At 46.3% G+C, this 17,095-nt stretch overlaps 2 protein-coding genes across 2 annotated transcripts; one reads left to right on the top strand and one right to left on the bottom strand.

The window, feature by feature from the left end:
- Window positions 1–3,855: 3,855 nt before the first annotated feature.
- On the bottom strand, window positions 3,856–6,736 carry cyp19a1a (cytochrome P450, family 19, subfamily A, polypeptide 1a). Its single transcript, XM_067249149.1, has 9 exons — window positions 6,538–6,736; window positions 6,277–6,427; window positions 5,913–6,067; window positions 5,422–5,625; window positions 5,144–5,258; window positions 4,906–5,017; window positions 4,595–4,757; window positions 4,236–4,480; window positions 3,856–4,104 (listed from the first exon to the last, which is right to left on the bottom strand). Exons 1-9 carry the CDS (start codon window positions 6,734–6,736, stop codon window positions 3,856–3,858), a joined length of 1,593 nt encoding a protein of 530 aa, XP_067105250.1.
- Window positions 6,737–11,729: 4,993 nt separating this feature from the next.
- gldn (gliomedin) lies at window positions 11,730–16,966 on the top strand. The gene is made up of 10 exons (XM_067248477.1): window positions 11,730–12,711; window positions 12,826–12,877; window positions 13,004–13,021; window positions 13,191–13,289; window positions 13,903–14,013; window positions 14,143–14,277; window positions 14,371–14,451; window positions 14,577–14,702; window positions 14,793–14,943; window positions 15,385–16,966. Exons 1-10 carry the CDS (start codon window positions 12,058–12,060, stop codon window positions 15,848–15,850), a joined length of 1,893 nt encoding a protein of 630 aa, XP_067104578.1. The 5' UTR covers window positions 11,730–12,057; the 3' UTR covers window positions 15,851–16,966.
- The last annotated feature ends 129 nt before the right edge of the window (window positions 16,967–17,095 follow it).

Below are 17,095 nucleotides of genomic sequence, written 5' to 3'. Positions count from 1 at the left end.
CTCGTCATGGTCTGTTACAACACACCACTGACGTGTCTGGGTCTCTGTATCATACAGTACACAACTGACATGCTGGTCTCCAAAACACTCGTCTCCAATCACTGTTGATCACGCAACAGCCCCACTGGCTGAAAACAAAACTTGACATTTCAAACGATGAAAAGACTGAGAGCTCTGAGGTCATTTGTTCAATTGAGTCTTACTTAAGGTCATTTGTCAAGTTCAATCACAGACAAGCCTAGGATCAAATTAAAGAGATAATTACTGTAGGGATGTCACTATTAACGAGCCCAGATTAATGGGCCAGTTATGTGTACAGTGGGCACGGATACGACTGTCTGTCTTGTCTGTCTGTCTGTCTGTGTGTCTGTCTGTGTGTCACAGCCAGACCCAGCATCCCACAGCCTCTCAGAGGGAAAGCGTTGCCAAAGACTCTGTCAGCAGGGACAGCAGAGCAGGGCCAGACCACAGCCTAATGAAGCATAATGACTGTGGAGGATTAAACAGTACTAAAGTTTGTTTATACATCTCAGAGTCCCTTGCTGCAGACTTGTCCAAACAGTGACGCAGAGCTTACATTTGTACATTTACATTTAGTCATTTAGCAGACGCTCTTATCCAGAGCGACTTACAGTAAGTACAGGGACATTCCTCCCGAGGCAAGTAGGGTGAAGTGCCTTGCCCAAGGACACAACATCAGTTTGCATGACCGGGAATCAAACTGGCAACCTTCGGATTACTAGCCCGATTCCCTCACCGCTCAGCCACCTGACTCTTTGTAGATGGACGGACACAGACAGACAGAAACAGACAGACAGAAACAGACAGACAGAAACAGTCAGTCAGTCAGACAGTCAGTCAGACAGCTCAGTTCTATTGCCTCGTCTGTAATGTTGAACTGGAAATCAATGAGCTGAGTAGGACAAACAGGCCACATGAAAAGGCCACAAAGTGCAAATTTGCCTTTGATCCGGTCTGTTTCCTGGCAGTGGGCCAATCCTGGGTCTCTCCTGGCAGTGGGCCAATCCTGGGTCTCTCCGGCAGGACCAAGCCAATGAAAGAGCTACAATGTTCAAGAAATAGCAAGACATTTGGATCTGAAAGTTTGAACCGTTCTTAGTCACCAACATGACAGCAACTCAACATATTGAAAATGTTTTGTTATCGGAAAGAACATCGATGTGAATTCGTGACATTAGGCCGGTCTATAAAATCACAACAGATTTTATTATTGATGACCTTCGATTGTTCCATAGTTGCAAAGCCTTAACAATGAGCTGAGTACACACACAGATACACACACACACACACAATATGCTATTGTTGGCTGTTGGCGTATCAGGAAATGTTGTATGATATTGTGTGCGTTTGTTTGTGTGTGTTGTGTAAAAGGGAGGGCAGCAGAGTTCATGAGAGCATAAACACCAGCATGCTTTGACCCATCAGAGTTGGAGAGAGGACGTCAGTCCATTTAGTTTCCGACGGTCTCTTATAATCATTTGTGTTATGCAGTTAGCCTGGCATACTTCCCTTATGCTGTCATACAGGAACAGACACGGAGTGAACCGTGAACTACTGTTTAATGACAACACTGTAATAAACATTCACAAAACACACCCAAACGCACTAACATGCACGTAGACAGTAACAACAGAGAAGATGTATCTAACAGATGCATATCATATCTCAGGCACTCTCAAACATGCATTTAATCACTCTCTAGATGGATTTGAGGCTCTCTATGAACTTCCCTTTAGTGAGACAGAGTGCCTGTTTAAGAGTCACTGTACACCACTGGTATTTGTATCACTGTAATCTTGACTGAGAGCAGCACATATCTGCTAGACCGAGACCGTGTCATTATGTCTCCTGTCGTCTGTCTTATCGTTTCATTTATGCATTTGAAACAACACTTTTCTTACCTCCTCTCTCTGATCAGAGTTTTCTGACTTCACTCACTCTCCTCCACACTCTACACCCTCCTCACAATCCCCCTCCTCTCTCTCCCTCCTCTCTCTAGTCCCTCTCTCTCTCCTCTCTATCCCTCCTCTCTATACCCTCCTCTCTCTCTCTCTCTCTCTCTCTCTCTCTCTCTCTCTCTCCCTCCTCTCCCCCTCTCCCTGTCTATGTGATGGTGATGGGCTGTGGCAGTGTTCTTGGTTTTGGTGACAAGAAGAACACAGGGAGGTGTTAATTAAAACTTATCACCCTGGAACGGAGGAGACAGACAGGAGGAAAGGGGACAATTATCCCTTAAAGACAGAAAGATATCATGCTGCATGGTTGACATATTTCAGTGGAAATGCCTGATGTACGTGTCATATATTTATCTGGGTTTACCAAATCCAGCTTTACCAAATCCAGGGATTGACCTCAAACTTTCCAACTTCAAAGCATTCCCATTGGGAGGTGTGCGAGAATCCTACCTCGTGATAGGACAGGAGGTCAACATTCTGGGCTGACAAAAGCAGGAAGTGTTTTTCATTTGATGGAACTCAGTTCAGAGAGTCTGATCTGGTCAAGCGAAACGCAACCCAAGACACAGGACCGCTTTCTGTAAAACATGGAATCGACCCCTTACTCAAGTTAGGATAGGATCAGTTACTGATAAGTATTTAAATTATCACCATTATGTTCCAGCAAAACCATCCAGTGCTTATTCTTCTCATAGGAGATGGACAGAAGAAGAAACAGTATGAAGAACAGCCAACATGGAGGGAATTCAGGGGTCCTGTAATAATAGACTACAGGCATTTAAAGTGTAACCAAACATTAAAAAAACATTATTTATTTTTTAAACCCCATGGTTAATACTCTCGCATTGCTAAACTCGTAAATGCTGGTTTTGATTATGACTAATCTTTGCAAAATTATTTTATTATTACTTTGTGGTAAATCCAGACTCTCAAGCCACATAGTGGTTAAAAACGTTTGTGATTTATGAGATCATTTTTTACGTACTCTGACATATCATCATTGATAAATTATGTGTCATAATTTGTGTACTATTTCGTGGTACTTAAGTTACTCTTTAATGAGAGCAGCACTTGAGGCTTTCTGTTTAGGAATTATTCCTCATGTTCTTTTTCATGACTGTATCCCCAGCCTCCCACAGTAGCCCCAGTCTCAACTCCAGCTCTGCCTGAACTGAGACACCCAAATTTTACAGTACTGTAACCCAGGGGCACATTGTTATTTAATGCCTGCAGATTTGCACAGTCCACTAGAAGGCGTTTTGTGTTGGTACCAGAAGTCTTTTGTAGAAACCGATTGCATGCTAGATGCGCAGGAAACTTGGACATCTAGCATGCTTTTTATTCTATCAGCAAGGTAGGAGTCATTGTAATATTGTCTTTGGAGACCCTCTCTGCTTTCTGGAGGGTGAGCAGGAGGGACCGTGGCCGGACGTGGAGATGATTGCTGTGAAGAGCAAAACAAATGTGTCCAGTTTCCAGGAGCGTGTGCCCAGTGACAGAGTGATGCCCTGTTGTTATGGGGGTGAATCCGCTTCAGAGGGTTTGTGATTGGATTGCAGCGCCCTCTCTTGTCAGTTTAAGGAACTTGTTTTTATAACTCATTTATTTAATTTATTCATTTTTTATATTTTTTTGTCAGTTTTGTACAATAAGGGAAAAACTGTAACAGATGAATGCTAGATATATTTTTTAATAACTTACATTTATTTGCGACAATTTTTACAACAGTCACTTTGAGGGACTGTGTCTACGGTTGCTTCTGGAATGTATAATTTACATTTACAAAAAGTTATAATACAAATAATATAACAAAATAGATAAAACAGTAAAACTAATACATACAAAACAACACCAGGGGCTGAGACTGGCTCTGGGACAGTTATGACAACTTCCTGGTTGTGTGACGTGGTATAAACATCACTTTGAGAGCTTCCCTCTCTTCTTCCACAGGCTGCTGAGAGAGGTTGTTGGTCTGTGGGATGCAGTCCAGTGTCACACTCTTCTGAGGGCACACAGAATATCGGGACAACAGTGTCACCAGGATGGATTTCATCATCACCATGGCGATGTGTTTTCCAACACAGGAGCGTGGGCCTGAGCCAAAAGGCTGGAAGTACCGGCTAGGAACCTGAGAGAGGAGAGGAATGGCAAAATAAATAAATAGAATTCAAGTATTGTACTTCTGATGTTGAGTTTCAACCCAAATATGAGTTTTGGTGATCACAGTTCCAATACAGAGAAATCTTTAGATTGTCTTACATTTCTTTCAAAGTTGTCCAAACTGAACTCCTTGGGCTTCAGAAAGAACTCGTTTGACTTGTGCAAGCGGCCCATGTTGAGAATGATGTTTGTCCCCTTTGGCACTCTGTATCCGTCTATGACATCATCAGACAGCGCCTTGCGCATGGTGAAGTCCACCACAGGATGGAACCTCAGGGATTCGTTAATGAAGTTCTCTAGGACTCTGAGCTTCGGCAGGTCGCAATTCTCAAGCTCCCGGTCACCTGGAGAGGCAAACGGGAAATTACCGTCACTCAACGTGAAAGACTCACGGAGATATCATCAGTTCACCAGAATCTGTGACTCTTCAGACGTGACCAGATCTAGCTCGACCTCACCTTTCACGGCGTGTATCTCTTCTAGAATCTGCAGCTCTACGTCTGGGTTCTGCTTGAGGATCAGCAGCATGAAGAACAGGCTGACGGACAGAGTATCTGGAGCAGCGATCACCATCTCCAACACACACTGACGCACGTTCTCTGCAGACAGCTCCCCATGACTCTGAAAGCACACAGGAAACCATGTCGTGGTCTGGCTATTGAGACTTCTGGCCTATTTTGTTCACAGTGTTTGACTTGGCCAAGATCAAACTTTGTCAGCCAAGACAAGTGTACAGTGAAGCGTGTGCGAGGGTTTGACCCAGACTGACCTGTGCAAATATGAGGTCTGCTGTGAAGTCAATGTCATCCAGTTTGTCCGCCTCTTGCAGAGCCCTCCTCTTTTGCTCTATCAGACTCTCAATAGCATCTTGCAGCTCCTGGCTGTACCACAGGACAACAATATTAACGTCTGTACAAACATAGCCTGGATAAAGGATGCATGGTTAGCAGATAAAAAGCAAAGAAACATTTAAGGGAAGCCTCGTAAATGATTTAAATCTCACTCACGCTTCTTTCTTGTGTCTTTGGTGAATCCAGCCCAGTTTGAAGTAGATGTCTGGTTTGATCAGCACCGTCTGCCATGTTTCAAAATACTTCAGGATTTTCCGCAGTAGCTCTTTCTCTGGAAACGCCAAAAACATTGGAATATGTTTAGCACAGTTTATTGGGGCTGCTGTGACGTCAGAATAAGTATGAGTAAATTCAATGCGTGTTTATGCATGCTTCTTGTGTGTATTCTGTGTGTGTGTATGTGTGTGTATTCTATGTGCGTGTGTGTTGCTCACCATTCAGAGGCACTCCCAAGAACAGCCTGTTGGAGATGTCCACCACAGTGCAGCGTAGCAGACTGAGAACATCCACCTGGCCCGCAGCGTCACGTTCCCCTCCGTCAGGCTGTGTGGACTGCAGTTCCCTCAGACCGTCCAGGTGTGTGTGAGTGGACGACACACACATGTCCACCGTCCTCTGCAGCCCTGGTCCAGTCAGCGCTAAACACAAACAAACAGGGGGAGTCAGGTGGCTGAGCGGTTAGAGAATTGGGCTAGTAATCAGAAGGTTGCCGGTTCGATTCCTGGCTGTGCCAATAATGACGTTGTGTCCTTGGACAAGGCACTTCATCCTACTTTCCTCGAGGAGAATGTCCCTGTACTTACTGTAAGTCGCTCTGGATAAGAGCATCTGCTAAATGACTAAATGTAAATGTAAATACGTCATCATACAGTGATTTCTGTTTTTAACGATCCATGTTGTGTTGTGGGTTAGTGAAACAGGCTACCTTTAGCGAAGAAGGTGCGTATCTTTTTCCACAGAGTTACGTTGCTGTTGAATATGATCCCTCTGCCGTCCATGCCGATGCACGCGAGGCCCTGCTTGCTGCCGAAACGTGAGGTGTAGCGGCTCTGTTTCAGGACGTGGTACACCGCAGACGACCTAGAGAGGCGAGGGAGAAATTGTCACTCAATATCTGGATCTGTGAACGTTAGTAACTTAATGCGAAACAGGAAGATATATGCAGCCTTTTTTTCACTCAAAGTTTGTTCAGTAACAGATTAGATAACTTTTGCACAAACATTTGTCTTCTTTTTTTCATTTTTGCTTCTTGGTCGCTGGTCTGCTTGAGTGATAAATGTGGTGCCAACCTGCTGAGTATGAGCGTCTCCTCCCCGTTGATCCAGACCCTGACGATGTCCCCATACTTGTTGTTGTAGTAGTTACTGGCTGTGCCAATCCCCGTCCAGATGAACCTCAGGTAGGACAGCAGGGGCCCTACTCCCAGACAGAACGAAGGACCTGCCAGGGATCACAACAGAGAACCATCACAGACAGAGCAAGATAGCCTCCGAGAGACAAGACAGGAAATGGATTAGTACCCAGCCTGCGGGCGGTAATGCTCGACTGACCGGGTACAGAGGTCTTCTCGGAGTGGCTCCAGATGGCCACAAGCACACAGACGAACAACAGGAGGGCGCTGGTTGCTAAGGAGACGCCCTCCGACCACACGGCTGTGGCGTTCCGGGAGGCTGATGCGACGAGGCTGGCCATGCCTGGGTCCAGACGCACCGGAGTCATGGAGCGCTCGCACAGAGACAACAGATCCATAGGAGCCGGGACGCGGGGACACACACTCGCACGGAACGAACGCTCACGAAACACGTCGCCTTCAGTCTCTGCCAGGGGTCTGTGCTGCACGGACAGCCAGGCCCTCTCTTATAGGCCAGTCAGACTGCTAGACCACTGGCTCACTGGTGATGTAAAAGTCATAACAAAGAGGGAACATTTCATAGTAACCTTGGATTCAACAATTTCAACAAATTTCACCGTAACCTTGGAAGACCGCCAACACAACGTGTCCTTGAGAGCGATGGGGCTTCTTTAGTCGGGCACATGTTGTGAAACGAGTTATCCAAAACAGTCTTAACATGAAAGCTCGTAAGCGTGATCTCTTCGCCCTGCGTCGGTGGTTGTGAGGAGCAGGTGTTTCCTTACTCCTTTAAACCTCAGAGAGGAGGGAGGAGATCCGTCCAACACCGTGCGCCGGAGGGGGAGCCCTGGGCAGAGCACCTGCATGGCGTTCCAGTCTGAGGTGGGGAGAATCTCCGTGTTATTACAGCCTTATCTCCACACTCTCACTTGGGCTCGCTCTCACACAGGAAATTAAACATTCTCAGTGGTTTGCAACCAATGAGTGTGTGGGCCTCCAACACAAACTATTGTGCAGTTCACCCGAAGAAAAAAACAAAACATCTGCGAGTGTAACCACCTGTTGTTTGTAAATGTGACAAGTGTTTTTTACCAGCGTAGTGATATTGGATTTTGAAATGGCAGACAGAAGTGAAGAACAAGACTTGACATCTGTGAGTTTTTTTTTCTCAGCAGAAATATGAATTTCATCAGTTTTAATATCCACAGTGGCCAGTAGATGGTGAAGCAGAGCTCCGTGGGAGTGAGTGAGAGAGAGAGGGAGAGAGAGAGGGAGAGAGAGAGGGAGAGAGAGAGGGAGAGAGAGAGGGAGAGAGAGAGAGGGAGAGAGAGGGAGGGAGACAGAGGGAGACAGAGGGAGGGAGAGAGAAGGAGAGAGAGAGAGGGAGAGAGAGGGAGGGAGAGGGAGAGAGAGAGAGGGAGAGAGAGGGAGAGAGACAGAGTGAACACACGCAGGCTTACATAACTTAGAGACAGAGAAATATTCAGACATTTGACCTCTCTATGCGTCTGTTGAAAATGCAATGTCATTATCGTTCAATCGGTGCTGTGTCTAATTCATTGTGACTCACCTGTTCACATATACAGACAATTAATCTTCTGTCTCAGACATTTAGACAACAACTCTCAAATCTTTCCTCCCTCCATACCATCCAGCCACAGCCCCACCTCTCCAAACTTTCCTAGATCTCTTCTAGATCTCCAGCCCCTCCTTGCTTCTCACTCCTAAACCTCGCAATCACTTTTGTCGTTGTCGCACAAAGGCCATGTTGTTTGGCCTTGGCCTCTTTGTAGCATTTAATCAGTAGAAAGGACTGTGAATTCACTAGCCGCCCACACCCCGATGCAAGAATGTGGTCGCGTTCAAACGAGCTTCTGTGTCTTCATATCTCTGGCCCGTATGACGGAAAAGGTCTAGATTCTTCTGCATGAATAAGCAGAGTGTAGCAGAGTGTAGCAGTCTCCTGATGTTACAGCGAGCTCCGGCTCCAGACCTCCGGCTCTCGCCTCCTTCTGGGTCCAGGCCTCTGTGTCTCTGTACATGTTAATGTAACCTTGTGTCTCTGTGGTCGACTCTTTGTCACCATGCAGTTGTGTGGAATTGATTTGCATGTGTTTATAGGTTCGAGGGAGGATTATTTTGGACTGGTTGAAGATAAAGTTTTCTGTTGACAAAGTGTAAAACAGTCACTTGAATATCATGTAAAAAAAACTCAATGAGTTTTAGCCCTGCAGGTTTTATTGAGTAATATATTCTCTATAAACATGATATGGCCACTGTACTAGCATCACAACAACACTAAGTTGAATTACTACTCATCTGAACAGAATTCCTTGAGTTCATGCCTGTGAACAGAGGGGTCTTTGGCCTGGTCCACCCTCACCCCTCACCCCTGACCCCTCACCCCCCACTCCTACCCCCAGCTGCATCACTGCATCTCCCATGTAGGTCTGTGAACTTGGAGGCCCCACAACTGTATTATGATTTCACTACTGTATTCCTCCAGTTCTGGTAAACATTTTTACACTGTAGATGGTCTTAGAGGTTACTTGTGGTTGTAGGTAAGAAGGAAAGGACAGTTGTATTGTTGTGAGGGAACGGTAGTAAAGGTATTGGATGTTAAAGAAAGGAGGATGGGAAGGCTGTCAGGGAGTGGGAGCGAGTTCAGCTGAGGACCAGAGTTGGTGAGAGGTGAGAGGTGATCGGCTGCAATCTGCCTACCCTCGAGGACCTGCACACCTCGAGGACCCTGAGGCGTGCGAGGAAGATTGTGGCCGACCTCTCCCACCCTGGTCACTCCCTGTTCCAGCTACTCCCCTCTGGCAGAAGGCTGCGGTCCATCAGGACCAAAACTTCACGCCATAAGAACAGTTTCTTTCCATCTGCTACTGGCCTCTTCAACAAGGCCAAGGACTCCCATTGACATTCATTCATTTATTTAACTATTATAAGTCCATCTAATGGCAATTCAGTATGCATAAGCCACTTTATCTCAGTATCCGATTGCACTATGTTGATCATTCACGCTGCTCATTATTCTTATTTTTATATATATTTTATTTTATATTTAAATTGTTGTATTCTTAGATCGTTTAGTTCTTAGAAATAGCTAAACTTTTATACTTTTACTTAATTTAAGATCTGTATATGTTTAGTGTTTTGCACCTCCCTGCCACAGTAAATTCCGTGTTTGTATAACATACATGGCGAATAAACCGAATTCTGATTCAGATTCAGATTCAGATTCAGATTCAGAGTTTAAGGACACGGCAGGTCACCAGACAGCTGTCCATCCCAGCTGTCCTCACGCGTGGCCTTTATGAAGGAGGGGAACAGGAAGCGTCCTCACAGCTGCTGGCAGTGCTGGGAACCAAAGAGGAAATGGAAGTAGAGAGAATGGAGGAGGGTGCACAGATAATATTTTGGAAAGCAGCAGATTGAACCATCTGTCCATTTACATCACGCGATATAGTAACCGTCATGTTAGCTGAATATTTTCGAAAAAAATCGGATCAACACAATTCTGGAGTGAGGGGCTCTCTCTCTCGTTCATCCCCCCAGGACAGACTCCTCATCTCTGGGACTATGAGACTGAGCCAGGCTCCTCATCTCTGGGACTATGAGACTGAGCCAGGCTCCTCATCTCTGGGACTATGAAACTGAGCCAGGCTCCTCATCTCTGGGACTATGAGACTGAGCCAGGCTCCTCATCTCTGGGACTATGAGACTGAGCCAGGCTCCTCATCTCTGGGACTATGAGACTGAGCCAGGCTCCTCATCTCTGGGACTATGAGACTGAGCCAGGCTCCTCATCTCTGGGACTATGAGACTGAGCCAGGCTCCTCATCTCTGGGACTATGAGACTGAGCCAGGCTCCTCATCTCTGGGACTATGAGACTGAGCCAGGCTCCTCATCTCTGGGACTATGAGACTGAGCCAGGCTCCTCATCTCTGGGACTATGAGACTGAGCCAGGCTCCTCATCTCTGGGACTATGAGACTGAGCCAGGCTCCTCATCTCTGGGACTATGAGACTGAGCCAGGCTCCTCATCTCTGGGACTATGAGACTGAGCCAGGCTCTATGGAGACACATTAGAGAGAACATTTGAACCCCTGCGCTGTCTTTCCTGCAGCCTCTTCACTGATGTACAGCGCTCTCCTCCTGTCAGTGAGTGACCTACTGCCCCAGGCCCAGAGTCTGGGTGAAGGCACCCGTGAACAGCCTTTTACTGTAACAGCTAGGTTACGCCGAGGTTTACTGGATCCACTTATCTATGTCAGACTTTGCCTTTTAACTGTGGTGTGTGTTTGTGTGTGTGACAAAGTGAGGTTTCAGTCTTTGTCTGGCCCGAGGACATTATACGCACTGCATTTACGAGTGCTGCTTTTAATGAACACATTACAGTGAATGAGCTGTTTGACTAATTCTAACCATATGCTTGCTGCTTGTTAGAAGAAGTAGGCCTACATTGTGTTGGAAGGATGCAGAGATGGAAAAAGTACACACATCCTTCACTTAAGTAGAAGTACAGATACTCATGTTTATAAATACTCTGGTAAAAGCACATAAACACAGAATGCCTTTGAGGTTCGTCACAGCACGCCAATGACTTACAAAGGCAAGGAAAGTTCCAGAGAGATGAGTGTCACTTTCCTGGGGAAATGTCATCTTACTGGTCAACTGTCTCTTTTCTAGCCCGAATTGAAGCTACAGAACTGGGTCATTGTTGTAGTTTGAGGACGAGAGCTGAGACGGGTGACGGGATCGCAGCCTGGGGAGATGTGGAACCAGCGTGTGGAACAGCAGACCAGGTCATCTGGTGGAACAGCAGACCAGGTCATCTGGTGGCAGGTGATGCCTGAGCAGAGAGCACTACTAACCAGCTCACTGCTAAAAAGAGAACAAAAAATGCTTAAATATACAGTATTAATATCACAGAACATCAACCGGCAACTTGATTGAAATTACAAACGTCTTACCAGCTTACATAGTTGATGTGTTGTTGATGTGTTCACTAAAGACACCCTTATTGGACACTTGGAACATTTGAATACATTCGTTTTATTAAATTTAACAGTTCATGACAAGGGTAGCGTGTGTGTGTGTGTGTGTACATCGTTTCTGTTGAGGGGTGAGGCGGGGGTTTATGGGGGAGAGTTTGAGGGTTACAGAAGAAAACATGAAGCCTTGGGTTTTTCTGCTCTTGTTCATGGCACTCTGTGTGTGTGTGTGTGTCTGTGTGTTGTCAGTCACTGCCCACGGCTCCAGAATGCTTTGTGCTGAATATAAATCAGGTGACTGCACAGGCGAGGGGTTTCTTCCCAGACAAGCCCAAAGGATTGTTGAAAGCCCACCCCTACATCACATACACATCATACTCCACTTGGTCCACAACACAACAAGGAGAGTATTTACCAGCCTGCCTTCAGAGAGACCACCCGGACACACTCCACTCTCCGGACGCTTGTGATGCCTCGGATTGTATTTGGACCGCGAACTCGGACGCAGATCTAGTCTAGATTGATTTGGATGCTTTGGAGTTAGTGGAAAGTGAAAAGTATACTGGAGTCCGTTTCTATAATCCAACAACGTTGCTCTTTTGGAATCTAAAGAGAGGGCTTGGACCTAACACTTCATCCACCACTAGAGAGCCGACATACACTGAACAGTGAAGGACTTGTCTTTGGGATACTTCTCCAATAGAATTTCCCAGTGTGAATGCTGAAACGTGCGAGTGAATTCCGAAGCGGAGGAGGCGGAGGAGCAGGGGTAGTAGATATGTGGATCCCGACCCCCAGCCTGTCTCTCCCTCAGCGGGTCCTGCTGTACGGCTCCTGTGCCCTGGCGCTGGGGAACTCCGTGGGCCTCCTGGTGCTCCTGGTCCAGCAGAACCAGCTGTGGACCAGGGTGGACCGGGTGGAGAGCCGGGTGACGGAGGTGGAGCAGAGCTCTGTGGTGGAACTCCTCCAGGAGGTTCCCAGAGGAGGTGTGGAGGAGCAGGTCCAGTACCAGTACTCCAGGAACAAGCGGAGCCAGGAAATCGAAAGGGAGCTGAGGCAGGAGTTGAGGCAGGAAATGAGGCAGGAGGTGAGCCAGGAGATCGAAAGGGAACTGAGGCAGGAGTTGAGGCAGGAGTTGAGGCAGGACGTGAGGCAGGATGTGAGGCAGGAGGTGAGGGACCTGAAGCAGGAGGAGGAGAGCCAGGGGCTGCTGCAGGAGGCCAGCTCCGAGGTGGAGGGGAGCCAAGAGGTGGAGGTGGAGATGGGGAAGAGGATGAGGCACGAGCTGAAGCACAAACACAGGCCCTCTCACGGCCACAAGATGGAGATACGAGACGAGATGATGATGATGATGACCTACTCCATGGTCCCGGTGAGAGAGCTTACCGGTTCCTTCGGTCAGAGCGTGCCGCTTTTTTAACTTTTAAGTAGAAATGTTTCAATCTGTCGTATTTTCTGAATGGTTTGTGGTTGGCTTTGTTTTTAGATCAAAGTGTTGATCGATATATGTAACAGCACGAAGGGAATATGCATTGCAGGTGAGTTCTCATCATGATTTTGTTAGTAACATAACATGTTTCAGTGACTACAGGCGATCTTTTTCAGATATTGTCAAAGCGTATTCAAGTTAATTTTCTCCCTGACATCTCTGTGTTCTGTTGCAGGCCCTCCAGGACCGCCTGGTGAGTGCTAATATTATCACGCCATCAAAATGTACCATGACAACCATGTTTTCAGCCTCGGCACGTTGATCACCTCAGAACCTTGAGCCTAAACACGGATTTTTTTCAAAGCACCGCCTATGGTTAAACCTTTGAAAGGTTCTCTATGCTGTCCGTGTGTCTTTTTTAGGTTTGCCAGGACGAGATGCGTCTCCAGGGGACAATGGCACTGATGGGATCCCAGGGCTGGATGGACTGCCTGGGGCAGATGGCAAGCGAGGGAAGAGAGGTGAGGAGAGAACCAGCCAGCCTTCTGCTCTTTCACAGCCCAAGAACCTGAGGCCATTTTTGGTCTTTTGGTTAAGAAACTTGTTATAGTGAAGCAGTGAAAGGGAAGAACACACAATGTCTCGTAAGAGTCTGCTTGGTTGTATAGACAGTCACACGCACATACTTTGACATTCACGTTTCGTATACATATTTGGAAGGTACTTGACTGACAGGCAACCAAAATGCCCCTGTGTCGCGTGTCATAATCGTGATGCATTCTATTCACTGTGGGCTCTTCTCTTCATTCAAACCTCCTCTTCCAAGTCTCTGTGGATGAAAGGCACAATCTTTTCTCTCACTGGGCAGAGATGATATTCATGAGTGCGGTTTTGGGCCTCAGCTGAATGAGACGGAAAACTCATTCTTCCAGCATCCCACTTGTGTTCCTCAAGTGTGAATGATGTGGATCACCATGAGGAGTGAATGGGTCGGATCCTGACATGACTAACAAACTCTTTCACAAATCTCTGCCTGTTGCCTCGCCCTGTAAGACATCCAAATGAATGAGTTTCGTGCGAAATGAGTTAAGTTTGTTGTTTAGAATCAAACACCTGACATCTGCCCCCTCACAGGCCCACCGGGTGAGGCAGGACAGCCAGGAGAGAAGGGAGAGAAGGGAGAGAGAGGAGAGCAAGGCCCTCCTGGAGAAAAGGCACACCCATCTAACGATGTCATATTACAGGGTAAAGACTGCAATATTCTCCAATGGAAACCCATTTTCCCTGAGGACCAGGGTTGAGCACATTGGTCTAGAGTGCGCAAGGTTGTTTTTATCACGAGGTGAGCGGTGTCCTCGCCTGTCTCAAATCCAGGCCCCCCAGGTCCAGCTGGTCCTCCAGGATCTCCTGGTCCTATTGGTCCCCCGGGGCCCCCCGGCCCCCCAGGCCCCCATGGTCCCCCCAGGAACAGGAGCCACAGACCCTACATTCATGCTGCCCAGACAGAGGGTGAGACATCCCATTCTCAGTTTGCCATCAAAGTAATTTCTTCTCTTAGTAGAAAGACAGTGAAGATGCATAATCCCTATGTGTTGTCCTCAGGTCCACTCCATGCTGTCCCAAATGACTGGGCCTTGTCTGGGAAGGAGGTTGGGAAACAACAGGAGAAAACCAAGAAGAAAGGTACGTGTCGGACTGGATGATTCTCAGAGTGTGTTTTCATGGTTTAAACAGTTACCAGGAAGTGACACGGTCATTAGTGTGTACATGAACCGTGTTCTGAGATCCCATCATTCTCCGTCCCTCAGAATGCTTGATCAAGTCACTGATCAACCCCAGGAACATATCTCAGATGAACAACACCTTCGGAACCTGGATGAAGGACATGGCAGTGCTGAGTGACGAACGTATCTGGGTGGCAAATCACTTCTCCGGTATGCACCAGAGGCTGTGTGGATTCAATAATATAGTAAATGATTCAGTTCTAACGCAGAACATTCCTCCTGGCTCCTGACCTTTTGTAGGGAGCGTAATAAGGGAATACAACAGCATCACATCCTTCCAGAACAGAAGCAGTGACGTCATCAACGTCTGGAAGTTCTTCCAGGGTTGTGGTCACATGGTTCACAACGGCTCCTTCTACTACCATGTAGCTGGTACCGCCAACATTGCCAAGTAAGACACCACACACATGACTTTCAACTAAGTGAGTTAGTTAAATGTCTCTAGTTCACAAAGTCTATGGTTCAGTGCACAGGGCTTTAGTTTCAAAGTTTTTATTGTCAGGTGCACAGAACAACACAAGGTCAGACTGGGCACTGAAATTCTTGGGACAAGGCAACGCAAGCAACCTAGCATAACATAACATAAGTGCTAAGAACATAGATTACATCTATGATAAACTCAAATCAAATCAAATAAAAATATAATAATAAACATCCTAATATACAAAGAAAGTATGCAATATACAATATACTAGACCTCTAATACACATAATGACCTATACTAACCTTAAACAAGACCTATACTTTAAGTAAGTTCCAGTAAAGTAGAAACTGTAAAGTCAACCAAAAACCTGAATGTGTCTTACAGTATTGCACCATTATCTGTTCACAGATTTAACCTGAAAACCAAGAAACTAGCCACCTTGGCTATCGACAACGCTCTGTACCACAACCTCTCCTATCTGCTCACCAATTCAAAGACCTACTTCAAGCTGGCAGTGGACGAGAATGGTTTGTGGCTGATCTTCTCTTCCAGCTTGGACGAGAGCATCATGGTGGCTCAACTGGACCAGAAGACGTTCACAGTGACCACCTACATCAACACCACCTACCCCCGCAACAAAGCTGGCAACGCCTTCATCGCCTGCGGAGTCCTCTACGTCACCGACACCAAGGACACACGGGTGACCTTCGCCTTCGATCTGCTGAAGGCGAAGCCTGTCAACATGACCTTTGACCTGCGTCACCCGGGTGGGGTTCTTGCCATGCTGACCTACAGCCCCAAAGACAGACACCTGTACGTGTGGGACAGCGGCTACGTCAGACTCTACGTGGTCCACTTCATCTCAGACGACTGAGCGGAGAGCTCGTACTGGCTGAGGTGACGTGGTCAGCTCTCACAGGTCTGTGTTGTCGTGTCATGTCTCCTGTCTCGCTCCCTGACCCGCACCAGATGTCACAAGGACACAGATCTGTGAAAGCCTGCTGATTCTTGCGACTGCTGAGGGAAAACCCACGTAAATATCCACCTTGTATCTGTGAACGCTGGTCATGTAACTTCATATTAGATTTTAGTAGTAATGCGAAGACACACTAATTACTTCCGGTGCAGATTCCCATTATGTTAGGGGTTGATATATCAATAAGGGCTGGTCCATGAGATCAATATAATCAGATGAAGAAGTTGTTATTGTTAGTGTATAAATAGTGTGTGTAATGAACTTTGTCCAAACAGTATATTAGTGATGTATTTATATGACCCGTTTTCTACTGTTCCTGGGATTGTAAGCTTTGAATAACAAGTTGTTGTATTTTTCACTTTTTTTTTAATGGTTCCCTTTATTTATTGTTTCCCTTTACTGACCTTTCTGAAAACAACTTTATTGTTCTATTTAATCGTTTTTCTCTGTAACTGCATGCCAAATCATACTGTACATCTACCGCACAATGGGTTCTTTCCTGATGGCCCCAGGAGCTGCATGCCTGTGTGAACAGAACGTGCTTCCTGCCCGGCTCAGGTGAAGCTGCATGGTCACGTCTGGTTACCGCTCCTGATTACCGCTGGTTACCGCTCCAGGAAAGAAAAGAAAAACATCTGATGAAATAAAAATAATTTATTAAACTTACAAAGGTTAAACTTTGACCTTGGTAGAACAGCCTGTTCTCTCTCTCTTTCTCTCTCTCTCATCTTCAGACTCTTTCGAGTGCCCTAGTTTATATCTCCCCGTAGTCAGTTTTACAGTACGTAGTACACACACACACTCACACGCACACACATGTGCACACATCAGAAACACGCATGCACACACACAAAAGAGGGACCGTTGGTCCTAACACTTAGTACACATATAGTAGACATGTTGGTCCGAAGGAGAGAAACACAAATCTCTTTAATAAATACCATACATACACTTAACAAAAGTTACCAGCTGTTATGATACAAACCAAAAAATAAAGAAAACGCTTTCATGTTTGTACAAGCTGTTGTGGTAATTCATATATATTATTTATATATTAAAACTATTTTAAACGTTATACTACTTGGCCAAATACAGCCAGACATTCATTTGTATATAACAGTTTCCTCTTGATAGCCTATTCAT

The sequence above is a fragment of the Osmerus mordax genome, chromosome 13, assembly GCF_038355195.1.
Source record: "Osmerus mordax isolate fOsmMor3 chromosome 13, fOsmMor3.pri, whole genome shotgun sequence".
In the NCBI taxonomy this organism is placed as follows: Eukaryota; Metazoa; Chordata; class Actinopteri; order Osmeriformes; family Osmeridae; genus Osmerus; species Osmerus mordax.
This window is presented reverse-complemented; position numbering and strand designations above follow the sequence as displayed.

What these genes read in the sequence shown, in the direction of transcription:
- cyp19a1a (XM_067249149.1), bottom strand. Translation starts at nt 6,736, where the DNA reads ATGGATCTGTTGTCTCTGTGCGAGCGCTCCATGACTCCGGTGCGTCTG. An exon ending in CGAGAAGACCTCTGTACCCG is followed by an intron (nt 6,428 to 6,537) that starts GTCAGTCGAGCA and finishes GATCCCTGGCAG; the next exon opens with GTCCTTCGTTCTGTCTGGGA. An exon ending in TGGACAACTTTGAAAGAAAT is followed by an intron (nt 4,105 to 4,235) that starts GTAAGACAATCT and finishes CTCCTCTCTCAG; the next exon opens with GTTCCTAGCCGGTACTTCCA.
- gldn (XM_067248477.1), top strand. Translation starts at nt 12,058, where the DNA reads ATGCTGAAACGTGCGAGTGAATTCCGAAGCGGAGGAGGCGGAGGAGCA. An exon ending in TAACGATGTCATATTACAGG is followed by an intron (nt 14,014 to 14,142) that starts GTAAAGACTGCA and finishes TCTCAAATCCAG; the next exon opens with GCCCCCCAGGTCCAGCTGGT. An exon ending in GGTGGCAAATCACTTCTCCG is followed by an intron (nt 14,703 to 14,792) that starts GTATGCACCAGA and finishes GACCTTTTGTAG; the next exon opens with GGAGCGTAATAAGGGAATAC.